We start from the raw sequence: 26042 nt of genomic DNA on the forward strand, positions 1-26042 counted from the left end.
ACGGTCAATCCTCGCATTTCCTCCTCTCAACAAATTCTGTAAAGACCTTAACTGAATCCACTCCCACTACTCTCCTAAATTAATGGGGAGATACAGTGAATAATGAATGAACAAACCGGTCAAATACAGAGTTTAGTTTAAAGTGTTTTAAAGGTCCCATATTGTAAAAAGAAAGATTTCATGTCTTTTATATTATAAAGCAGGTTTAAGTGCTTTATAAATACTGTGAAAGTATCGAAGCGGTCAATATACAGAGAAATACACACAGACCGTATTGAGAAATTGTGAGTTTGAAACAAGCCGTTAGGATTTCTGTCCATTTGTGATGTCACAAATATACAATATTTAGACCATTACACGGTTTTAAACATAAACATTCTAAATGTGTCCCAGTTTATTCCTGGTTGCAGTGTATGTGAATGACATCAGCTGACAGGAAGTGAACATGGACCCAAACTGCCTAGTGATGCATTTCCGTTGAAATGCACTAAAACGGAGCGTTTCAGACAGAGGGTAAATACACGTATATTCAGACAGACAGTATGAGGAAAATAAAGATTTTTTTTTAACATTACAGCATGTAAACATGTTCAAGTAGAAACACAAAATACAAGTATGAACCTGAAAATGAGCACGATATGGGACCTTAAAGACCGAGCAGTAAAATAACCTGTAATTGTGTAATTGGATGAAATGTTTGACAACTGCAATTGTATTTTTGGTGTCTTGTAAACCCATGAGGGTCGGGCACTTTGTGTGCATAACACAAAATAAAGAAAACAATCAGTCAATCATTTAACAATACTCTGCTTTGAATCATATTTCATGTTTTTTCTACCAAAAAGCTCAATAAACTGGTTAAAAATGATCTAGAGCACATTACTCCTCCTCCCTCATTGAAAAATACAGAATCTATTAATATGTAAATATAATTTTTTTTGTTTCAGAAGTTTAACTACATTATATAAGATGTTTCCTACTTCAGTTAAAAGTCCATTCTCAGTGTGTGTGTGCACTGATGGTTAATATGTAGTAAATCAATTACTTTATTTGTTTATTTTTAAAGCACTAAAGCTGATGATGATATGCAAATTGCCGTAGCATCAGCCGGTAATACATTAAAGCGTTTTATACAGAGTGACTGAAATATGTTATGTGTAGATATGTGTGTATTTATGGCCCTCTTGTGGTGACACTAGGCATATTTTTATGGGTTGTAAGAGCTCAAAGAAGTCCCCAATAAACCAGAAGCAATTCAGTTAAAAATTGTAGAACAATGTTGAGAGAAAAAAGATAAACAGAAAGGCCTTCTATAATAAACACAGTGAGAACAGTAAATGTGTCACTTATTGTATAATTTTATTTCTCAAATGTACTGTATACTGTCACAGTTTACGACACAGCTTTAAATTTAAATACACAGCAAAATAAATTCATTTCATACAAAATTAAATTTGAGAACTAATAATTGTATTCTGGACTATAGTTTCTCATCCTCATCTTTCTCTACTACAACTCCTCGGAGCTAAACTGTCTTTCCGTCAACCATCATCATCATCATCATCATCATCATCATCCACCAAAGTTCACATTTAAAGAAATCATCAATACATGAAAGATGCGCGTACAGGCCCGTGAAACACAAAGAACGCTAACAATTCAAAACTAAGTGACCTCGTAGAAGTCGTTGTTCCGATCTGCTTTCAGAGTGGCTTTGATTTGATGTTTTCACATCTCATAAACTACAATTAATCCTGCTACTGTTCATGTTTTCAATGCATCTTCAGCCACAAGGAAGCAGCTGATTGTAGAACAACATAAAGAGATGCAGGTGTGTGCGTTGAAATATTTCATTAACCACTCACACAACACATATATGAGGGGCACATACACACACACACACACACACTTACAGAGGAGGATCCACTCAGACTGCATGCACTAAAGAGGTTGATATGTTCGAATTCTGTGTTTTTGTACAGCGGAGACTTCAATTACACGATGAATCCAGAATGACTACGAACAAAGGGAGGAGAAAGCCACCATTGGTTACTGAGTTGATTGATGATGCAGTGTTTGAACAGCCGTTATCAGATTGAAGCCGATCATGTGATCAATACCATCAGGTCAACCCGTCTGATAATGAAAGAACCTTATTGGAGGCCGCTGCTGCTGCATCAATAAATAATCAAGCAATAAATCAATCAATAAATAGTTACTCATGACTCTAATATACAGAATATTTCAAGGTTTATCTGTGATTACTTCCAGTATTTACATTAGCACAATATATACTGCACACACACACACACACACTGCATGCATGCAGGTTACACATACACACACACGCTCCACCTTGTACAAACACATACACACTCAATGAAAACATACAGTGACGTCCGTCCCACATCAGGTCTGTCAATGTTTTACGGTCAACACTCACATCCACAGTAATTCTTCAGTATTTCCACATCGACACTCACACTTAATGTGCTCTCTCTGCTTCTCACACTTGATTCAAAGTACATTTCACACATATTTTGAGTGTATTTCTGTTATGCTGCATACATTGAAACCATGGCTGTCATATTAGTTGGACATGTGTATAGATCTCAGGGGGAGGGAGGAGAGTGTAAGCTGAGGAGGAGCCGACGGGTTTAATCAAAAGGATCATACATGTGGTTTTGCATGTTTTCACCGGACACGTCGTGTACGTGTAACTACGGCTCATTTTATACCAGAAAAGGTTTATGCTGTTTCCTACCTTCCAGGCCGCCCTGTGATTTCAGTCTACCCATCAAAGTAATGCTATTATTAGCTCAGTTAAGAGCAGGGACTCTCACAAGTGAATTTCCCATTAAGAGTTAGATAATAAGATAGTTAGATTGACTTTATTGCCCACCTCAGTGGAATGTTGTCTTTGGCTTCTCCAAGTTTTTGGAAACTCTTCTTTCTTGGTGCATTCAAGGATATATTCTGACATCTATGGTAAATGGTAAATGGACTTGCATTTATGTAGCGCCTTTCTAGTCTTCCGACCACTCAAAGCGCTTTACACTACATGTCAGCATTCACCCGTTCACACACACGTTCATACACTTATGGCAGAGGCTGCCATGCGAGGAGCCGACCTGCCCATCAGGATCTAATCTAAATAAAAAAACTCACTCACACACCGACGGCTCAGCCTTCAGGAGAAATTTGGGGTTAAGTGTCTTGCTCGAGAACGCTTTGACATGTGACCGAAAATGTAATGAAATGTGACTGAAAAGCAACATTTGAATGCAAGAAAATTCACATAATCTTTTTCATTCATTTTAAGTTTTAAGTCTTGCAATACGAGTTTGAAATACCATTGTATTATATTGTAAGGTTAAATTATGATGGAAAATTCAGTGGCGGCCTGGAAGATACATACTGTAGGAAAGCAATCTAATATCCTCTGGCTATATTTTGGAGAATGGTTGCAACACATATATGTAAAACTACCCAGTGTGGTCATTCAACATAATACATGTGTCTGGCAGGAAAAGATTACATATCAATCATGTCAGAACAGGAATGGATTGTTGTTTTTGTTCGCCGTCTCACCCAGCCCGTTGCTTGAGAGCAACCGTGGCTGGAAGGGGACTCCCCCCTCGGCCTGTGGAGTAGATCCTCCCAAGTGAGCCGCTCCTGCTGGGCAATTCCCTCCAAAGAACCTGGACTGACCCACTCCTGTTCCCAATAGGAGGGGGTTTGCCAAAGGATTCCCCACCAGAGATCCAGACTGCACCGTTCCTCCAAAAGAGGGGTTCATTTGTAGACACCCTCCCACAGAAACGGATTGTACCATTCCGGTTCCTGAACCCAGAGGAGCCACCTGAGCTGCCTGAAGCATATTATTTAAACCGGAATGAGACACCCCCGCGTTATGGGACAGTAGCTGAAATAAGGGAGTTTCACTGGGAGGATGAGCAGCTCCAAAAGCTGAAGGAGATGCACCAAAGGAGGGGGCTAGGGTGGAACCAAAAGGACTGCAATATGGGTTTGATGTTTCAGGAAGGGACACACCAGCAACACCTCCTGATCTGACCACACGGCCAGAGGTCAGGCCCCTGGCTTTGAAAGCGCCTGGGAAAATTAGGAGGAGTGACAGGAGGGATGGAGGGATAAGCGGGGAAGGAGGGAGGGATATACAGTTTGAAGTATTCCAGCAAAGAGAAAACGCACCAGAGCAGAGAAAAGGGATGAGAAGAGTTAAATATCTGCTGGTTAATATACACTAATCTCTATACTAAACTTCAATAGGTCACTAATTCTCACACACACACAACATCTATACAGCGAGACCACGGGGGGAAGGTGGTTAGGCAAAACACATAATCACAATAAGCTGTTCCATACAAGCCTATATTTTTGTCACTCATACTGTCTCCGACCCTCTCCATCTGTCTCAGCTGAAGAGTAGTGGAACACATTTGAATCAACTGTTTTTTTAGTGATTTTCCAGTCTTTGAAGTTGACCAAGCATCCGTTTGAATCAAGCGCACCACAAAATAATTCCACATGAAGCCTTCGTCAAAAATGGTATTTGTCACCCAGAGTGAAGCGTTCTCTCTGTCCTTACCGATGGCTTGTGTCTGGGCGACGAGCGTGTTGACGAGGGGGCGCTGCTTGGGTTTGGGGTTTGAAGAAAATAGATCGTCCAAGTCGACAAGCGACGCCCCCGCAGAGCCCAGAAACGAAGCAGTCTTTCTATTCTCCACCTGCGCTGATGATAGCATTCCTGCAATACAATAAAGGTCCAATTCTATTCTAAAAAGTGTTTTCTTTTGGGGAAAAGGTCAGGAAGGAAGAGAGAGCAAAGCGGAAGAGAAGTTTAGTTGATTAGGATTGTTAGCTAACAGCTGACAGATGGGGAAGATGGAGGTGAAAAGGAGAAAAAAAAGTGTCTATTCATACATAGAAACACAGACAGACGCAGGCACACAAACAGTTAAGTTGTTAAAGTCGCCGCTCTCAGCTGAGCACTAAGCCAGCTGACATAGACTTCTGTTGATTAAAAACAAGCATAAATTTGAGCAGAATGCGCAGAGGGAAAGATTTAGTTGATTTAATCAGATCGGAGCATTTTATTGCTGAGTACAAAGCAGACAATGATGTTTAACTCTCATGAATAAATGGATGGATCGCAGAAATAAGCATTCAGAAAGAGTGTAAGAAGTGCCATTTACCTGTCCCGTTGCTAGAGGCGTTGTTCGGTGCACCCCAAGGATCACCTTTTTTAGACGCTCCGTCTCCAAAGGGGTCACTAGATGGGGAGGAGTCTGAGGGCGGAGCAGGTGAACCCCACGCATCATCTGTGCTGCCTGGAGCTGCAGCTAAACAGGAAAATAGAGCATGTAGACAAATATTTCAGTCTAATGGCTTTCTGTGATAAAATACTCTAAACATGAAGTTCACATGATAGTAGGGCTGTCAATCGAAATATTGCGATTAATCACATGATTGTCCATAGTTAAATGCAATTATCGTTTATTAATCACAGAAGATTCTCTTATCAACATGGGAGTGGGCAAATATGCTGCTTTAAGCAAATATACGTATATATACGTATATATTTATTATTGGAAATCAATTAACAACACTAAACAATGACAGATATTGTCCAGAAACCCTCACAGGTACTACATTTAGCATAAAAAATATGCTCAAATCATAACATGGCAAACTGCAGCCCAACAGGCAACAACAGCTGTCAGTGTGTCAGTGTGCTGACTTGACTATGACTTGCCCCAAACTGCATGTGATTATCATAAAGTGGGCATGTCTGTAAAGGGGAGACTCGTGGGTACCCATAGAACCCATTTTCATTCACATATCTGGAGGTCAGAGGTCAAGGGACCCCTTTTAAAATGGCCATGCCAGTTTTTCCTCACCAAAAGTTTGCGTATGTTTGAAGCGTTATTTAGCCTCCTTCGCGAAAAGCTGACATGGTTGGCACCGATGAATTCCTTGGGTTTTCTAGTTTCATAGGATGCCAGTATCTTCACACGAGCAAGTTGTGTTGATGCAATAATGAAATTATTGGTGTTAAAATTAATTTGCATTAACTTTGCCCTACTTATTAGCTTTTCAAAGAGCTTTCAACCATATCACACAGCCTTCTTCAGCAACTGGAACTTGCCCAGGTGTCATTAAGTGACACAAGTAAGGAACTTCAGTCCTGTAATAACAAGTGGTTGTATACGGGGGGGGGGGGGGGGGGGGGGGGGGATCATAACTCCCGTCTCTGGAAGGTCTCTGGCATTAGATGCAAGAGGCCTCCTTGATCTTTCCCCAACTGTCCACTGACTCCTGGTCAATGATTTGAACCCCTTCCCAGTCGTTATGATTAGTTTTGATTTTGTTTACAGATAGCCGATGTCTGCTTCCAGTTCCCTTTCAATCTCTTACTCAGGGTCCTTTGTCATTTCACCAATAAAGTGTTAACCACAGCCATAGACTCTCGCTAGATATTCCAACAGCCATCATTATCAATCATCTGGGGTGATTCTGGTGGCAAAGGGGTTACGTCCGTCACAATATATGACCACTTGTCATCACATGATCAAAGTTCTGATGACACCTGAGAATGTTCCATTGCTAAAAGAAGGCCATGGGATACGGAGGCAAGCTCTGGAAAAAAAATACTAAGTGAATCTCGAGTTTCGAAGCATCTATTTGTTAGTTTCTTACCTGGGGCTCCCCATGGGTCATTGTCCAGTTTGGATGCATCTCCAAATGCATCAGAATGATCAATGGGTGATGTGGCGCTTGTCCCGTCCCCCCAGGGATCTCCGCCCTTTGTTTCCTTCGGAGTGGATGGCGCCCCCCAAGGATCTGACCCGCTGCCAGGTGGAGAGCTAGCGGGGGCTCCCCACGCATCTGCACTGCCTTCGGGCGAGCTCAGCAGAGGTGCATTGAAGGGATCTGAGGGGTCATCTTTTGGTGGACTGGATGGCACTGTGAATGGGTCTTCTTTAGGGGGTGTTGTTGGTGGTGCAGCGAAAGGGTCGTCTTTTGTAGGTTTGGATGGTGCAGAGAAAGGATCCTCTTTGGGTGGTGTGGTTGGTGCGCCAAAAGGATCGCCTTGGGTAGGTTTAGTTGGTGCAGAGAAAGGATCTTCTTTAGGTGGTGTTGTAGAAGTGAAGGGGTCGTCTTTAGATGATGGTGGTGCTGCAAATGGGTCTTCTTTAGGGGGTGTTGATGCTGGTGCAGTGAAGGGATCATCTTTTGGGGTACTGAATGGGTCATCTTTTGGGGCATTAAAAGGATCATCCTTTGGAGCATTAAATGGATCATCCTTTGGGGTGTTGAATGGATCCTCTTTTGGGGCATTGAATAGATCATCTTTAGGGGAGTTGAATGGATCGTCTTTTAGGGCGTTGAATGGATCATCTATTGGGGAGTTGAATGGATCATCTTTTGGGGCGTTGAATGGATCATTGTTAGATGAACTGAAGGGATCTGGTTTATCTTTTGGAGCAGAAAATGGATCTTTCTTGTCTTTGGGTGCATTGAAGGGGTCTGAACTATCTTTCGGTGCATTGAACGGGTCATCTTTTAATGCACTAAATGGATCAGGATCATCTTTTGGTGCTGCGAAAGGATCTTCTCCATTCTTCGGCGCAGCAAATGAATCTTCATCCGTTTTTGGTGCTGAAAATGGATCTTCAACAGTTTTAGTTGGAGCCCCCCAAGGATCGCTGCTGGCTGTCTTGTCAGTTGTGTCAGGTTTTGCGGGTGTGCCCCATGGATCTGCGGCCTCTTTAGGTTCTTTGGGGGCTCCCCATGGGCCGGGTTTCACCTCCTCCTCCTCCTCCTCAGACTCCACCTCCTCCTCCTCCTTCTCCGCTTTCTTTCCTCCCCAAGCACCTCCTTTAACGTCACCGCCTTTGCCGGCATCCTCCCATTTCAACTCATCTTCACTCAACTTGCCCTATTACAATTGCAAAAAAACAACACAAACATTTACTAATGCAGGGTTCAACGTTAATGTTTTCAATGTTGGTGAAGTGGGTTCGAATTCTACTTGACCAAAGTCAGTTTTTACTTGCCTTAGCGGTTAGGTTATCAAATAACAACAAAGATCAAAGCTAATTGTCATATTTAAACTTTAAGTAAATTAATCCCCCACATCCTCGAACGCCACCCAACTAAACTCCTGTTTCCAGGATAATTGAAATGCTCGCCTACCCTTCAGCTCATAAACTTTGTCTTTACCCTCCACCATTTTCTCGTGAGTGCCCATCTGGTACTGCGCATGTGAAACTCTCAACAGAGATGAGAAGGAAGTGAAATGGCTCACCCGTTAGCTACTTCCATCATCAGCTCCAGAAAAAAAACAATGTGTTTAATTATCTTTTACCACTCACCTGATCGGGCAAGTGAGTTGCTAGACTTACTAGCCCAATGTGGCATTTTACTTGCCCCGGGCAAGCGGGCAATCCTTATTGTTGAGCCCTGTATTGGCTTCATTATTTGGTGTAACTGAACCTTTCCTGTTGATCCACAAGATCAAACTGATTCGTTTAAGCCAAGTAATTGATTGCAATTGGAAACTGAAAAATCATTTCAAATGCTCCATTGTTTGACTGAAACTTTGTTATTGAATGTTGAGTTTGTTGAGATTTTGTGAAAGGGATGTATACAGTATATAACTCTATGGTTATTTTTGAGGCTATGGTTTGTAGTGTTGCTGTACTCGACTGCATTACATTGCACTGGTGTTGTGTTCATGCACTTGCTATATGCCTACCCTCCGAACTGTTTCTTTCTTCTCAAATTCCTGTTTGATACGCTCCTCTTTGCGGGCAGCGAAGCTGGCGGTCAAGTCGGCCACCGAGGGTATGTTGTCCAAGGATGGAAGCCCTGAGCCCCCGGCAACGTAGCATGGCTTGTAATTGGGATCCTTGACGGCGTCCGCGGATGAGGCTGGTTAGAAAGAATGGAAAAGAGATTGAATGTGATTTTGTGTGGGAGAGACACAGACAAATAAAGACAATTACACTAAAACAGTTCAAAGAATGGGTATTGAGCGGTGATACTTTAGGACAGAAGGGCTCACCAGCAGCACTTTTTGATGTCTTCTCTCTGGTCTTGAGGGCAAAGTCTCTCTCCTCCTTTAGTTTATCATCATCCTCCATAAGAACAAGGACAACTTTGGCCTTCTCTCTCACATTTCCACCCTTGGGACAGATATGCTTACATTAGACTTTGATCTGACTCTGACTATTTGAGCAAAATCCTATCTAAGCCAGGAAAACTTCTTGTCTTCAAAGTCTTGTAAGCCTGAAAGTGTCAAGAATTGAAAGCTTTTGAATCAAGGGATTCTTACATTTGCTTGAGACTCCAAACGTAGACTGAATCCATTATCACTCTTTATTTGTAAACTTGGTCGAGAGGTTAAAAGGAGTATGATGATATGCACATTATAGTGTCAGTAATGGATACACTTAATGCATAGCATGCAACCTTTAAATGGATACTAAAAGTATCACCTGATCTTTGCCGTCCTTTTCTATAAAGCGATACTCTGTGAGCGCTTTGACGATGTAGATGCTGTCTTTCATTTTCAGAAGCACGCGATCGTCACCGGTCTTTAACAGGTACTCCAGCAGTGTCAGGGACTGGCATGAAAAAAAAGCATGACAATAAACGAATTTATCTGAAATAAAAATGTATGTGACTGAAACAAAAACAAACTGGCAATCTGTACAGTTTAACAGTTTCTTTGTGTTCCATATAAGTGTGAAATTCATAAAACAAAACAACAAAATCCGTTTAAAATCACAGATTTTGCAGGAAAGGATAAACAATATGCAAAAACTTCAAAAGACACAATGCTTGTAGAGGACACTAGTGTAACTGATGGGCCAATACAAAGTCACATGACTGGCAAAGTCCAAATGGTCTGTCATGTTCCTGAGTTGGTGATACCAGTAACTTAATAGCAGATATGTGGTGCAGTTTACGTCTTTACTGAAGACCAGATAAATAAATCATGTCATAGGATGGAACAGAGAGTTTTTCCTTTCACTAAATGGCAATAAATTTCAGTTGAGCTAGAACAGTTAAAAACTGCTGCGCTGGTTAACAATGCAATGTTAAGATTTTAATCTTTTAAACTTTGGGTATCCTTGTACATGAATAGTCATTCTACTGCAGAATATCCTGGTTTTGATCGCATATTCTAACATTTAATTCTAAATCAAAAGGAGTCTGTGTATGAAATGCTAAGTAATAAGAGAAGATGGACTATGTATTTATTGTCAGAGACGAGAGAAATGTTGATAATATTGGCCACAGCCCTTGTTTCAAAAGGAAAGCTACTGATGAATCTATAAGTGCTCTTATTAGCCTTAATTAATTATTATCTATAACTCATCCATCTTGATACACAACAGGAGTCTGGTGCTACAGGCCCCATCAGCCTTTACAAAATGTCCTGTTTCTATAAATAGACTGAAATCTTAAGTTTTGACATTAACATTCACAATAAAGACTGTTTGAAATGGCATTTTAACCACAGTCCTGTTACATGATACACTTATTGTGCATTGTTTGTTATTGATACCTTGTGGATGTGTCTCCAGTTCTTGTCATCTTTCAGGCGCTTCCAGAGCATCGTCATGATCTCGTTGCAGGCCACCACATTGTAGGTGAGATCGGAGAGGTCAGCCATCTGAGAGCTGGACGGGCCCCATGGGTCATTAGACGTCGCCTCTCTCACCTGCGCAGGAAGCAAAGCAAGAAATGTCAGTGTGTAGGAAATATATGGTGGCGGCAGTCCAAAGGTCAGAGATGCCAGCTTGTGGCAAAAAAAAAGGCTCATAGTTAGAAATCGTTGCACCGATTACAGTGTAGCATCCTCATCTCATTTTATCACGCTAACAAAAAATCATAAATAATCTGTTCTGCCAGGTTATTACCAATCATGTTTCACCAGATCAGCATTTTAGCATTTATCCATATTTCCCCGAACCTAAAAACCTGAAGGTTCGATTTTAGACTCAAGAGAACTGTGTGAGTTTACTGCTGCAGAAACATTAAATCAATGGCTTCTTCTATCGATCTTCCACCTATAACTTTCAACTCAACTGACCCTTTGGTGAGCGCACCCTTTCAAGCAATTGTTGTCTGGAAGATCCAGACAACAATTGCTCCAAACCACAACTGTAATTTAAATGCCATATACTGTATATGTTGACAAATATTAGTGTGTATAAAATGATGCACAATACTTCTAAAATGTTTAATTGGATATTAAAAAATGTCCTCTTAGGGTGTGCTAGTGGCCTACAGGTTTAAGGTGCATGTCATCCCCCAACTCTCTTCCCTCGTTTACTGTCTAATAAAAGTAAAAATGTTCCAAAATCCTTTTGAAAAAAATGCATCTTGAACTAGACTTAAAGGATTTGTGTGTAGGATTTGGCAGTGGTGTGGTTGCAGATTGCAACCAACTGTGTACCCCTCCCGCTCACTTCTCCGTTTCCAAGACTGCCGTAACGTGAGACACTGAGTGCAAAACCGTGGTGACGCCATTCGCCTCGCTCAGAGGCCATCCTTACCGTAATAACACTACTTTAGGAGCAATGGAAGTCAGACGGCAGCTGGCGGTACCACGGCTCTGCACTCCGCGGCTCACGTTATCGCAGTTTCAAACGCGTGTTGGAGAAACTATGTAAAAACGTGAAAGGCTCTCTCTAGATCCAGTGTTTGGTTTGACTGTTCTTTGCTACTATGGAAACATGGCGGAGCAATATGGCGGACTCCGTGAAGAGGACCTGCTCCCTGTGTAGATATGAAGGGCTCATTCTAAGCTACCAAAAACACAAAGATTCTTAGTTTTAGGTCATTATACACTAATGAGAACATAGTTATGAATATTATATTTCCATTTTTTGCTCCCCTGAAATGTTATACACTGGACCTTTAAAGAATACAATGAGAAAGCATTTTATTTCCTGCTAGACGAAAAATGTAGCTGACATAATGGAAATAATGGATTGGTTTCAGTTTGTATTACCTTGACCTCTGCCTCAGAGTAGTTCTGGACCAGGTTCTTCAGCTGTCGGCGGAGCATAGAGGACGTCATGGTGTCTAAGGGGGAGGTGGGGAATCAAACCACCAGCAATCTGATTCAGAGAAAACTTGTAAACAATGCTGCATGCTTACATAGAAGAAGGATCCACACACACATATACACATATGCTTACACACAATCAAACATCATAAACAAACATACAAACCCCCATACCTTTTGTAAAGTGACTGCTGTCAAAGATGTATTCTATGTTGCTTGAGTGCTGGCTCAGTGAGCGAACATCCTGCTGCTCTCTCTTCCTCCTGACTGCACTGATCGTCTCAGGATGACAGAAACCAGATCCTACAGCTGCAGGGAGGAACCAGTCAACATAAAAGAAAAGAGCTGAGGCGTGTGTTGGCACTGGGTGACAATGGCAAGCTTACAAATATGAGCTGCAAAGCTGCACTAAAGGTGTGCCTACACCTGCAGTATGTGTCAGTTTGTCATAATCACTGCGACAAAACACAGATCCTCCTCTGGGTTAGCTTTCTGGCTAAGCTACATGCTAAGTTAGTTAGCTGCCAGCGTCCTGGGGCTGAAAATATGAGCCTTAAACCTCATTTATAGAGCACCTGGATGATCAGTCTGAGTCATATCAACTGTAAGTCGACGTGCTGACAAGTATCATGTATCTGTGTGGATTGACATGTGGTGTGTTCAGGACCTCGGAGAGCGACTAGAGACGAGCAGCAGCCGTCAATATGGCTAACGGTGCGGACGCTGTTGTCGAGCAGCTAAACATCAGCATAAACATCAGACTGCAGCGGTCAGATGAAGGGTTGTATTTAGAGAAACAGCCGCTGCTTTTTAGTTCAAAATAACACGCGCTCGCAGCGCGTTATTTGGAGCATTAAATGTGCGTATTTTGCAGCATAAATATCAGACTAACCCTGAGAGGATCTTCAGGAGTCTTCGAGGAGGAGACGACACGACGACCGTTTCCGCTTCCGCCGTTTTCAGCACCACCTGCAGTCCACGCCCCCTCACCATATATATCGTTTTTTTTCTCATTTAAAAACACATTTCTGTCAACCAGTTCTTCATCTTTTATTATGAAACTGAAAAATAAATTACCTTAAAATGTTTTTTTCCCTACAATATAAAAATGCCCAGCAGTTTGTTGAGAGTGAACCGTTATTAACATTTCTGATGCATTCTGGGTAGTGAATCAGTTTCAAATCAATTCAATTCAATTAGCTTTATTGATCATGACTGTCAGGTGAACAATATTGCCCAAAGCTTTAATTCAATAATAAATAAAAATTAAAAAAATAACAAAATAAAAACAAAAACACACACATATATATATATATATATATACATAGAACATGCATGTAAATGGAAGAAAACAATAAAGAAGTAATTAATGTTTGTTGTGTCAATAAAACAAACAAACAAATAAAAAACAAATTAATAACAATATATTGCAATATCAAAGGATAAATGTAAAAAAACAAAACAAAAAAATCCCACATGATATCTATCTATCTAATAAAACAAACAAAAAAAAAAATAAAAAAACAATTAATAACAATATATTGCAATATCAAAGGATAAACGTAAACAAGCTTCAGCTGACGGTGACGGTGTCTGACCGTTAGCACGCAAACCACACGCACACTCACACGCACACACGCACACACCCCCTCACAGAGCCCTCTCTCTCTCTCTGAACAGAGCAGAGTGACTAAATGAGTCACACGCAGCACATCAACATCAACATCAACTCCCACATCAATAACAGTTGAATCAAGATGGCGGCCGAGGGCGAGTACGAGTCGATCCTGTGCGTGAAGCCCGAAGTCAACGTCTACCGCATCCCGCCGAGAGCCTCAAACCGGGCATACAGGTAACGGAGAACCGCCGGTGGTCGACGGCGAGATGCTGTATACAGTATGTGTTTAACGGTGTTCGGTGTGTGTCTGTGACGGGTTGCGGGCATTTCACTCTCACTGCTCTGTGTGAGCACGCTTTACACATCACGACTCTGTGAGGGGCTTCATGTTGTGTGTTTATGGAGGAGCGGAGATATGAACATCCGTCTCCAGGTGTTAGTATGTTGACGGTTAACGGAGTCGCTTCTCTGCGCCGCTTTGTTGTCCCCAGCAGGCTGAGCTGTCAGAGATGTGACGGGGGGGGGGTTGTCATCGTGCCGGGTCGATGCGGGCGGTCTGCCAGGACAGTCCCACTCGCTGCTGTCACAGCTTGGATGTCCTCTTTTACACAGGGACACTATTGAACTGAGACAAAAAAGCATTTTTCAGGCTTTTCTGCGTGGATAGTTTTGGATTGAGGTTGTCGTTACAGATTGAAACTTTATGATGTACCCTGTGGTAGATATGCAGACAGTCTGTCAACAGTGTCTGGGTGGACATGCAGGGACAGATCACAGCAAACAGTCAGAATAAACAGATCCATATGGACACCAGCACCCTCACAGGAGAGATAGATGTTTGTCCCATTTCAGATTACTTTAGTACAGTACGACTTTAGACATTACAAAGAGAGGTTATAAGTGTGAATGTTTACCTTCCTTTATATTCATGCCTATAAACCCACTATTAATTGATAAATACATATGTACTTTGAAATCAGTTTAAGCTGGTGGTTTCCAAGAAAAACCTGAAGGGACACAAGATGATTAAAGGGATGCGAGAGATTAAAAGATATTTACTTTTTTCAACTTTTCTTGTGTACTGGATAGGCTACTTTCACCTCAATACCTCTAAAGGTCCTTGAAATAATTTAAATACTGGATACTTTCACCTCCTCATATCTCGAAAGATTCTTAAAATAAGTAAAATACTGGATACTTTAACCTCTTTATATCTCTAAAGGTCCTTAAGATAAGTAAAATACTGGATACGTTCACTACTTATATCTAAAGGTCCTTAAAATAAGTAAAATACTGGATACGTTCACCACTTATATATAAAGGTCCTTAAAATAAGCAAAACAACTGAATACTTTCACAACATTATATCTCTAAAGATCCTTGAAACAAGTAAAATACTGGATACTTTCACCACTTTATATCTATACAAATCCTTAAAACAAGTAAAATACTGGATACTTTCACCACTTTATATCTATACAAATCCTTAAAACAAGTAAAATAATGGATACTTTCACCACTTTATATCTATACAAATCCTTAAAACAAGTAAAATAATGGATACTTTCACCTTCATATCTCGAAAGATTCTTAAAATAAGCAACATACTGGATACTTTCACCACTTTATGTCTCTAACGATCCTTAAAATAAGTAAAGTACTGGATACTTTCACCTCCTTATATCTCCTTCAAATGAAACACAAATCTGTCTTTGCTTTTAACTCACATCCAAACCATAACCTGCTGTACATTCCAATATCCATACTACCATACAATTTACTATGCCAGAAAAAGATTTAGTATGTCCCAATACGTACTATGTATGTCAAATGCAGTATGCCAAAAATACCAGGATGTATTTTGGCATACTGCATCTGGTCGCATTTTGCAGTATGCAACCCAACATGCTTTTCTGGCTGTTCTGACCCACAATCCTCTGCACAGCAGATATACGAGCGAGAGGGTCAAAGTTCAAGGCACAAGGTTTTTGACGAAGTAGTATGTCCCAACTGTATGTATACTGCATGCAACGGGCAGCTGCAGTATGAACTAAAAGTAGATAGAAAGTATGTGATTTGGAACGTAGCCTTGTTATGTAGGTTCACAAGTAGACATTACGTCATTTTAGGGTTTCCATTGTAAAATATGCAACATCATTTTTGTGAAACAGGTAGTTGTATAGTAAGAATAAATGGAAATCAATATTCGGTTAATATATCAATTGTTATGAGTAGAATTTTAAGACCTTGTTTTATCTACAGGGCAGCGGACTGGAAGCTGGATACTCCAGACTGGTCTGGTAGAATGAGGGTCACAGCCAAGGGCCAAGTGGCATTCATCAAACTGGAGGACAAGATCTCAGGTATGAGGACTTCATTGTGTATTACAGTATATCTTATAACTCCAGTATGTGATATAATCAATATCTAGGGGCTGTCAATCCATTAAAATATTTAATCCCGATTAATCAAACATTTTTCATCTGTTCAAATGTACCTTAAAGGGAGATTTGTCAAGTATTTAATACTCTTATAAACATGGGAGCAGGCAAATATGCTGCTTTAAGCAAATATATTTATTATTGGAAATCAATTAACGACACAAAACAATGACGAATATTGTCCAGAAACCCTCACAGGTACTGCATTTAGCATCAGAAATATGTTCAAATCATAACATGGCAAACTGCAGCCCAACAGGCAACAACAGCTGTCAGTGTGTCAGTGTGCTGACTTGACTTTGACTTGACCCAGACTGCATGTGATTATCATAAAGTGGGCATGTCTGTAAAGGGGAGACTCGTGGGTACCCATAGAACCCATTTACATTCACATATCTGGAAGTCAGAGGTCAAGGGACCCCTTTGAAAATGGCCATGCCAGTTTTTCCTCAACAAAATTTAGCGTAAGTTTGGAGCGTTATTGAGCCTCCTTCACTCTAGCTTTAAAACTTAGCCCAGTTCAACCTAAACATCGCAAGGTGTGTTAAAGCGTTACAAAAAATAAGCGGCGTTAAAACAAATTTGCGTTAATGCGCTATTATCGCGTTAACTTTGACAGCCCTATCAACTACATTACTAACTGTACATTACTTTCCCAGGACAAATCAGTCAGAAGCCCTGTGATATATTGGTTACCTGTCCTCTAACCAGGACAAACAAACAGTTTAGAAAATCCATTGATAAATGGATGGATGGATGGTTCACTGTCTTTGACACATGGTTCGCTATCTCTTGTCCTTTCCCCTCGTGTCCTGTAGGGGAGCTGTTTGCCCAGGCACCAATCAAGGAGTATCCCGGTGCTGCGATGGAAACGGTCAGCGACTCCAGCCGATACTTTGTTCTGCGGATACAGGATGATAACGGTGAGGATGGTATGAAAATGACGAATGTCAAAGCTTGCCTGTTTCAAGGCCCCTAAATCTTATTCTAAGCACGAAGAACTTAATCTTGGCTGTTGTTGGTGTCAGTCACTGTAACGTCACCACCTGTCGTCCGCAGGTCGCAGTGCTTTCATAGGAGTTGGCTTCGGGGACCGAGGGGACGCTTTTGATTTCAACGTGGCTTTGCAGGACCATTTCAAGTAAGCAGTGACTGGGTGGTTTCAGGGTAAAATGGCGATCAATGTCCTCTCCTCGTAATGAATATAACAGGATTACTTTCACACTTAATGTTAAGAAAACATTGAGTCCAGTTAAAAGCATGTACATTCACAGCAATAAATACAGGACTGAACATCATAGTTTTCCTTCCAAAGTATTGACAGTGTTAGCTTGTCCTATACTCGTCCCTCAACCCTCTGCAGCATAAGCAGTCCATGCCAAAACAAGATGCTGTCTTTGGGATACAGTATGCGGTACTGTACTTGTGGAAAGCTGCGTTGCTTTAGTTTTCCTGGAAACTGCTGAGACGCGTTGTTTTATTTGTGTATCCGTGCTGATGGTTCCTACTGGATATGTGTGTGTCTCTGCCTCCCTGCAGATGGGTGAAACAGGAGAATGAATTCAGTAAAAACGCCCAGCTCGGGGATTCAGGACCAAAACTGGACTTGGGTTTTAAAGAGGGACAGACCATCACACTCAACATAGGGGTAAGAACTCCAACATGTCCAGATTTTACTTCATTTTCAAAGCATTTTTAAATGAATTTAGACTGTTGGCAAGTGGAGAAAGGGATGGTCTTATAGTCTGTGGTTTTATAATTGAATTAGACTGCAAGCAGTCAAAGTAAATCAGAAACGACACATTCATTTATTAGGCTCTTAAGAAATAACTTTATGCTGCCTATAAAACAAAACGGAGTGTAACTGGAGATGTGAAGTGTTGAGGACCATCTGTAATTCACAAATCAAGTCATAATTTCCATCCACTCTTTAAAGGGACTGTTTGTAACTTTTTAAGCGTATAAATGTACCGGGTCGGGACACATGCGCGCTCGCATATGCTCGCTCCACCTCTAGACGTGAACGAGCGCTCACTACACACTGCAGAAGAGTTAGTTTAGCTCTGAGAATATCTAGTGAATATCTAGTGGATGTTTTGGCAGAAATAACTGCTGCAGCTCCTCCAGACCAACACAGGTTTTCCGTGTCTTGTGAAGTGACGGGGCTCTGCAGAGAGAAACCTTAACGTCTCGTTACCGACCGGGTGCCGGTGTCTCCCTGTTCACTCCGGCTGCGGGCGGAGACGACAAGTTACTCGCTGCAGAGCCCCGCTGCCTCAGCCTGTGCTGAGGCAGGAAAAGCCAACACTAGGATGAGATCTAAATCATGTTCATGGAGAGACCTTCGTCTGGTCAGCTAACATTACTGCCAAGCAGCTGAAATATAGAGTGATATTGTGGTTTTAGCTGACGTGTGACGCCTCACTGTTTTTAGCGATGCTCGTTCAGGTATATTTAGAGCGAGCAAGCGCGAGCTCGACGCTGACTTTCATTGATTTCACGGCCACAGGTGTCGCTGTTAACAATCATTTCTGAAAGTTACAAATAGTCCCTTTTAAAAATGAAGTTTATTAAGAGCCTCTTCTTCATTCAACACTCAATCAATCAATTACTTCATTTGTCCTCAAAGGGCATTTGGTTTTGCATCAGAGAAACAAAGACACAGAATACAAGCAAATAAAAAAGTTTTTCAATTGTGTTAGGAGGGATTAAGCTAAATGACAGTCATGTAAAAAAAAACAACTGTTGGTTAAAAACATTCCTAAATTTCGTGAAAGTCTGAGAGACCTCATTTTTCTTTTCTCCGTCTCTAGCAAGGTAAAAAGAGGGATAAACCCCGCCCACAAGGTTCAGGAGGGTTTGGACTCCTCCCACCACCACCTGGAGGCAAGATAGCCCCGCCTCCTTTGTCCGGCTCATCCAATCACAACATAGTCCCCCAGACGGGAGACATGGCAACAGGTAGATGGCACTCTCTGTCGAACTAAAGCTGCACCAGGCTGTTTTAATTTTGGGCAAATAATTTGTGCAGCTTTAACCTCCAGGAGTGACCTATTTCCTTAATCACTGTGTTAATTAGTCGCCTGTTAAATGAGTTGTACGTTTTAGAGCTTCAGGCTGCAGGAAATGGAAGTGAAATGTGTGTCAGTTTTTTAAGCTGCTGTTAATGAGCTCCTCATGTCTCCCTGTGTCTCTGTCAGGCTGCCTGCTGGAGCTGGACAGTAGTAACTCTAACACAGTGCTTCAGTCAAACCCTAGTTCAGATCTTTGGGGAGACTTCTCCGCTCCTGCAAGGTAATTTCTTGTAATATACACGATGTGTGGCCATGTGTAAAGTGGCGCGGCAAGTTTATTTGTATAGCACATTTCAGCAATGGGGCAATTCAAAGTGCTTTACACAAATAATCAACATTGCGACAAAGTGCTAAAGAACATTAAGACATAATTAAAACAAAAATAAAAACAAAAATAAAGAAAAAAAGAAAACTTTACACAATGTCTTGAAACATGGCTGCAGGGATTTGTTCCCATTCAGCCACAATAGCATTAGTGAGGTCTAACACTGATGTTGGGTGATAAGATTTGGATCACAGTCTGCGTTCCAGTTCATCCCAAAGGTTTTGGATGGGGGTTGAGGTCAGCAAAGTTCATCCACACCAAATAAAAGTTCTTTTAAAATACAGTTAAATGATTTAAATGAAGATAAATTGGTAAATAACTGTAACAGACAAAATAAAGCAATCATATAGTCTAGGGGCTGCAACTAACAATTATTTTCATTGTGGATTAATCTGTCGATTATTTAGTGGATTAATCGATGAGTTGTTTGGTCTATAAAATGGTGATCAGTGTTTCCCAAAGCCCAAGATGATGTTTTTTTCGAGAATGACTCAAACCAATTAATCTATTATGAAAAGACTAAAACTCTTCAGTTTTTTCTGCATTAAAAACAGAAAAAGTAAAAAATTGTACAAAGTGGGTCGTCCAATCAGATGAGCCAGCTGCTTGCATGGTGAGCTGTGATTGGTGGATGAAGCTCTACAGCGCGGTGAGGAACTCACCATATGGGATTAATCATATATATGTACAGTATATGTTACATGTTGTGCATATTATACAAATTTTTTTTTTTTTTAAAGTTATTTTTTGGGGTGATTTTTAAGTATTTATTGATAGGACAGTGGATAGAGTGTTGGAAAGGGGGAGAGAGAGAAATGACATGCGGAAAGGGCCACAGGCCGGATTCGAACCCGGGTCCACCGCTGCTAGGACTGAGCCTTGGCGTTACATGGGCGCTCGCTCTACCGACTGAGCTAACCAGCCGCCCCATATTATACAAATTTGAGTTTAAAATGGCATCTTTTTAGTTTATTTAGTTTATAGTTATTTGTACAAAGAAAGATCATAACATGCAAAACACTGGTATTTTCCTTTTATTAAGTCATATAATGGCTGTGTCCAAAATCGCATACTATGCACTACATACTCAATATGTGGACTATCGATCAACATACTTATTTATGGATAAACAGCAGTATGTATCTTTTCGGACGCACTGAACTGTAATTTACGTCATCACTTCCTGAGAGCCTCGTTTCCGGTTGGAGACCCATAACCACGGTAACACGTGCCAACCTCATGTGACCAAAGCAACGTTTGTGAGAATCAAAGTCCGAATTACTTTAAAAACTGTATTAAGCCTACCAAAGTGACCTCTTACTCTACTTATGCTTAAATTGAAGACGTTACAGAGCTGTCCGTCAACACTCTGTTATGAACTTTGTTGTTACTACGCATTGCATTGTGGAATATTTATGCCGCAATAGTGTCCAGCGTTTGCATACTGTAACATTTCACCAGAAATAGTATGCGATTCGAGTACTATTGGTTTCATACTAAGTTGTCAGTAGGGAATTTCTGACGCAGCCGTCGTATTTGTAGAGAGAAAGGTGATAACATGAAAAACACTGCTATTGTCCTTTTAAAGGTCCCATATTGTAAAAAGTGAGATTTTCATGTCTTTTACATTATAAAGCAGATATAAGTGCTATATAAATACTGTTAAAGTATCAAAACGCTCAATATACGGAGAAACACACACAGCCCGTATTCAGAAATTGTGCGTTTGAAACAAGCCGTTTGTGATGTCAGAAATATACAATATATAGATCATTACACGGTTTTAAACATAAACATTCTAAATGTGTCCGAGTTTATTTCCTGTTGCAGTGTATGTGAATGACATCAGCTGACAAGAAGTAAACATGGACCCAAACTGTTGCCTAGCAACGCAATTCCGTTGCAATGCACTAAAACGGAGCGTTTCAGAGACAGGGTAAATACAGGTATATTCAGGCAGACAGTACGAGGAAAATAAAGTTTTTTTTTAACATTACAGCATGTAAACATGTTCTAGTAGGAACACAAAACACAAGTATGAACCTGAAAATGAGCACGATGTGGGACCTTTAATAAGTGATATAATGTTATCTAAATACATAGAAAAAATACTAACCTCAGTTTCTGTGTTTCCAGCTCCGTTCCGCCACCATCACCCCCGCAGAACGCTGGAAACTGGATCCAGTTTTGAGCCGTCGGCCGTCACGTCGGTCGTGATCTCCATCTCACCTGCATCCGTGTCTGTAGCTTCCTGTGCATCACACTGAGAGTAACTCCCACACACACTTGATCCCAAAGCAGAGAACTCCGCAGAGCTGTAGAAAACAACTCATTAAGAAAGAAAGAGTTCTTTCCAATATTCTTAACAGGAAATGAAGCATTAATCCGTTTTAAAGCCATCACATGATATAAGCCATTTCCAAAAAAACAAACAAATATTTAAGGGCTAATGTGTGACGTCCTGAGTAGCAGGTGTTCCTCTTCTATGTGTCTGCATCGCCTCCCCGGTAGATGGCTCTCTGAGCAGAGCTTCAATCTTTTGATCTGGAAGGTTTTATTCTCACTGCGACGGCTCCCCCTGCAGGCGCTGCAGAGTGCTACACCTGGAGAGAAGGCCCCCAGTGCTTTCTGTAACCTGCTGTGAATAATGTGCAAAGAGCTGAAAAAGCTCAGCATTAGCGAAGGCTACTTTAACTGTAAGACAGTTTCTTTATTCGTCTAAAATTGGTGCTTGAATCTTATTTTTGTGCGTCGGCATTATTATTTCTAATGAAATTGAGATTTCATAATTTTCCTGAAATAATTTTGAAATAATAATTTATTTAGATATAAATCCTAAAGAAAGAACAGTTTGAGATGCATTACATTTTTTTTTTTTTTTTACCTCATTCACAAGAGTTTTCACTATGAAAAGAATGATTTTTTAGACTGAACGGGGGATTAAATGACTCGTTCCCATCGCCACACTGTGAATTGCGGAGTACTACGGCCTTGTCATGTCTCAAAAAATCTGTATTTAAAACCACAACAACTACTGTAGGTCTAAAGCGTGGTTTCATTACATGATGATAATGCAAGATGCAACTTCAAAATGTTCAGATTAGCTTTGCTTTATGGGATATGAAAATTGATTTCAAACGAATGCAGATGCAACCTTTCATCATGCCTTCTATCGGGTATTTATCACCACATGAACCAGGAATTATCCGTTGTACAGTATTTTAGTGTGTTCATAAAATCACTGAGCTCACATACAGTAGGTAAGAAAGTTTATAGATATGTTCAGATGGCGTGAATTAACATTTCTCTGCCGTATTAAATCTATAAGTTTATGTTTACAATGTAAAATCATATTTGTGCTCACTGGGTGGCTTATTTTTGTTGTAACACTGAAAGCCAAATCCAGACATGTGTTCATCATTACTGTCAATTATTTACATTTTACTGCATATTTTTTTTAAAGAATGAAATAAGCTAAGAATGAAACATATTTTGCTGAATTTAAACGATGGATTGGCGTCCATCTGCTTGCAGTAAATTAAAACTACTTAAATACTTAAGAGGCCTTCTTCACCCCCAATAAATTTTTTCAATTAAAGTGCCCATTTTCTAATATAATATAATAGAATAAATGAGGTAAAGCAGAGCAGGACGAATCCTATTTAGCCTTGAAGACCATTTCTGAGATCATCAGAGAAAACATGTAATGTGAGGATGGTTGGCAAGTAAATATCTGCTTCACTTTTCCCATTAAATATCTATGAAACTATTAATGTCCACCAGATTTACATTCCCATGCTCTCCTTCTGTAACAATCACTTTTCTGTTAAAGAGAAAACAGACTTGAGGGCAGTTTGGAGAACGTTTCAATAACAGTGGAAGTGCACATGCAATCAGTGTACCTGCTTTTACATGTTTGAAATGACCATGAGGCTTTTTTGATGGGGAAATGTTTAGGGAGCTGTAACCTTCAGTTCTAAATACTGAACTAAATACTGAATGTTTCATGGACGTAAGAATAGATCTTGAAAAAACAGTACAGGAAGTACAAGTTAATACAGTCCCAGATGTAGAAGCTGCTCAACACCAGTCTGAAACGTTGCTTTTTTTTTACAGCAGATTTAGACAATCTGAGGAAAATATTTGGAACTTAAAGGTCCCATATTATAAATAAGTGCGATTTTCATGTTTTTTTTATTATAAAGCAGGCTTAAATCCTATATAAATACTGTGAAAGTATCGAAGCGCTCAATCCCAGGGAAATACACACAGCCCGTATTCAGAAACTCTACATTTGAAACAAGCTGTCGGGATTTCTGTCTATTTGTGATGTCACAAATTTACAATATTTAGACCCTTTACACAGATTTAAACATAAACATTCTAAATGTGTCCCAGTGTATTCCTGGGTGCAGTGTATGTGAATGTCATCAACTGACAGGAAGTACACATGGACCCAAGCTGTTGCCTAGCAACGCAATTCCGTTACAATTCCGTCGAAATGCACTAAAACGGAGCGTTTAAGACAGAGGGTAAATACAGGCATATTCAGGCAGACAGTATGAGGAAAATAAAGTGTTTTTTAACATTACAGCATGTAAACATATTCTAGTAGAAACACAAAATACAAGTATGATCCTGAAAATTAGCACGATATGGGACCTTTAATTTATTTTAATACTGAGTGACGGAATGAAAAGGAATGAAGCTTCCTAATGCAGTTATCCCCTTGTGGCTTATTTCAAAAATTAAAAAAATGCTCTTTTTACTGAACCATGTTAGAGATTTGAACACACCAGTCTCAGGACTGAAGGAGGGAAAAACTAAATGATTGTCTTACTTCATCTGATGAATGTCTTAATGGCAGCAAATGATATGTTAAAAGGCTTCTGGCTGACTGTGAATTTAGACGGCGTTTACAGGACTTTGACTTATGAATTGTCACGAACATGTCTCGACTGTGAATTCATTTTGTTTGCGTATATTTTTTAAAGGTTCGCTGTGATCAAATCACACGAACTGTATGTAATTGGCATTACGATTATAGGGGCTGATTGATATGATATGTTGATATGTGTGTTGTGTTTACATTGCTTGTATTGCTGGCTGAAATATATATAAAAACAAATGTCTCCCATTTCTCACTCATTCCACTCTGGCTGTAAAATCACTGGACTAACACTTTTGATTTATGACCAATTTAATGAGAAAGAGGCAATAAATCCTTTCAAAGGATGTGTGATGTCTTATTCCTATGGTGGAGCGCTCACGCAGTATAACTACAAAGTTGGATCAGTGATAACTTCACATTCAAATTCTTTCAGACTGTTTACGAGAAATTATATAATCTGAATTGTTTCTGCTTCTGCTAGATTTTAATTAGCATCGGTAACAATCCTGATAGTGGTGCCATTTACAAAACCAATTATCCCTTATGTGACCCCACATCTCCTACGGTAAGTTGGAAAAACTGAACATTAGAACGTAAATACTATAAAAAAGGACCAAGGCTATTTACAAGGCACCTGTAGGTCTTTCCAACGCACCACAGCTGTATAGTAACTCCCTGTCATTATCTGAAGGTCAGGAGGGAGATGATAAGTCAAAAGCACCAGTGAGACATTACAGGGATCAGAGAGAAGCACTGGAGGCCACCGGAGACGTGTCATTGATGAGGAAGAGGGTGATGAACTGACCTTTGACACAGCAGGAAGTCAGTCTGACAGAAAGGCAGCAGTGTTATTATTTTCATTATAGGAATGATGCACGAATTCTCCGTTAACTTAACGGCAAGCATTTAAAAGTCACTAAATTTAGTTAAATATTGTAAACAAGTATTTTACGCGAGTGATTAACGGTAGCTGGACAGTGGACCTCAGATCAGCTCTTACTGCTTGTTTTCCTCCGGTCTGGGAAATCTTGCAGATGCTGTTTGGAACACCGGAGGACACCGGATGACAGAGGCACATGATTTTTTTCAGGTTACCTGTTTCATGTACTACTGTCACGATATAGCGACCGTTTTATAAAAATAACTTTTTTTTAATGACATTTGCTCCAATCTCGCCTACTTCAGCTTTAAAGGTCTCATATCGTGCTCATTTTCAGGTTCATACTTGTATTTTGTGTTTCTACTAGAACATGTTTACATGCTGTAATGTTCAAAAAAACCTTTATTTTCCTCATACTGTCAGCCTGAATATACCTGTATTTACCCGCTGTCTGAAACGCTACATTGCCTAGCAACGGAATTGCAACAGAATTGCGTTGCTAAGCAACAGCTTGGGTCCATATTTACTTCCTGTCAGCTGATGACATTCACATACACTGCAACAGGAATAAACTGGGACACATTTAGAATGTTTACGTTTAAAATTGTGTCAAGGGTCTAAATATTTTGTATTTGTGACATCACTAATGGGCAGAAATCCTGATAGATTGTTTCAAATGCAGAGTTTCTGAAAACGGGCTGTGT

At 40.4% G+C, this 26042-nt stretch overlaps 2 protein-coding genes across 4 annotated transcripts; one reads left to right on the forward strand and one right to left on the reverse strand.

Moving 5' to 3' along the window:
• Nucleotides 1–1338: 1338 nt before the first annotated feature.
• Nucleotides 1339–13161, reverse strand: epn1b (epsin 1b). 3 transcript variants are annotated; one of them, XM_074613130.1, is made up of 11 exons: nt 13002–13161; nt 12284–12418; nt 12053–12126; nt 10601–10756; nt 9525–9653; nt 9092–9212; nt 8783–8958; nt 6721–7963; nt 5217–5363; nt 4610–4768; nt 1339–4113 (listed from the first exon to the last, which is right to left on the reverse strand). In XM_074613130.1, exons 3-11 carry the CDS (start codon nt 12119–12121, stop codon nt 3551–3553), a joined length of 2763 nt encoding a protein of 920 aa, XP_074469231.1. In that variant the 5' UTR covers nt 12122–12126; nt 12284–12418; nt 13002–13161; the 3' UTR covers nt 1339–3550. The 3 variants fall into 3 exon arrangements, with proteins under 3 accessions (XP_074469231.1, XP_074469230.1, XP_074469232.1); XM_074613129.1 differs by having other exon boundaries at nt 12053–12161; XM_074613131.1 differs by lacking the exon at nt 1339–4113 and having other exon boundaries at nt 4625–4811; nt 12053–12161; nt 13002–13160.
• A 598-nt stretch (nt 13162–13759) lies between these two features.
• On the forward strand, nt 13760–24802 carry necap1 (NECAP endocytosis associated 1). Its single transcript, XM_074613261.1, has 8 exons — nt 13760–13961; nt 15990–16090; nt 16987–17091; nt 17228–17309; nt 17708–17816; nt 18982–19129; nt 19369–19462; nt 21704–24802. The coding sequence occupies exons 1-8, from the start codon at nt 13867–13869 to the stop codon at nt 21756–21758; spliced, it is 789 nt and encodes a 262-aa protein (XP_074469362.1). The 5' UTR covers nt 13760–13866; the 3' UTR covers nt 21759–24802.
• Nucleotides 24803–26042: the final 1240 nt, after the last annotated feature.

This window comes from Sebastes fasciatus, chromosome 17 (assembly GCF_043250625.1).
Source record: "Sebastes fasciatus isolate fSebFas1 chromosome 17, fSebFas1.pri, whole genome shotgun sequence".
In the NCBI taxonomy this organism is placed as follows: Eukaryota; Metazoa; Chordata; class Actinopteri; order Perciformes; family Sebastidae; genus Sebastes; species Sebastes fasciatus.

Coding starts and splice junctions, on each gene's coding strand:
- epn1b (XM_074613130.1), bottom strand. CDS start 12,121: ATGACGTCCTCTATGCTCCGCCGACAGCTGAAGAACCTGGTCCAGAAC. Junction 8,959..9,091: donor GACATCAAAAAGTGCTGCTG/GTGAGCCCTTCT, acceptor CTTTCTAACCAG/CCTCATCCGCGGACGCCGTC. Junction 7,964..8,782: donor AGAAAGAAACAGTTCGGAGG/GTAGGCATATAG, acceptor CAATTGTAATAG/GGCAAGTTGAGTGAAGATGA.
- necap1 (XM_074613261.1), top strand. CDS start 13,867: ATGGCGGCCGAGGGCGAGTACGAGTCGATCCTGTGCGTGAAGCCCGAA. Junction 16,091..16,986: donor ACTGGAGGACAAGATCTCAG/GTATGAGGACTT, acceptor CGTGTCCTGTAG/GGGAGCTGTTTGCCCAGGCA. Junction 17,817..18,981: donor CCATCACACTCAACATAGGG/GTAAGAACTCCA, acceptor CTCCGTCTCTAG/CAAGGTAAAAAGAGGGATAA.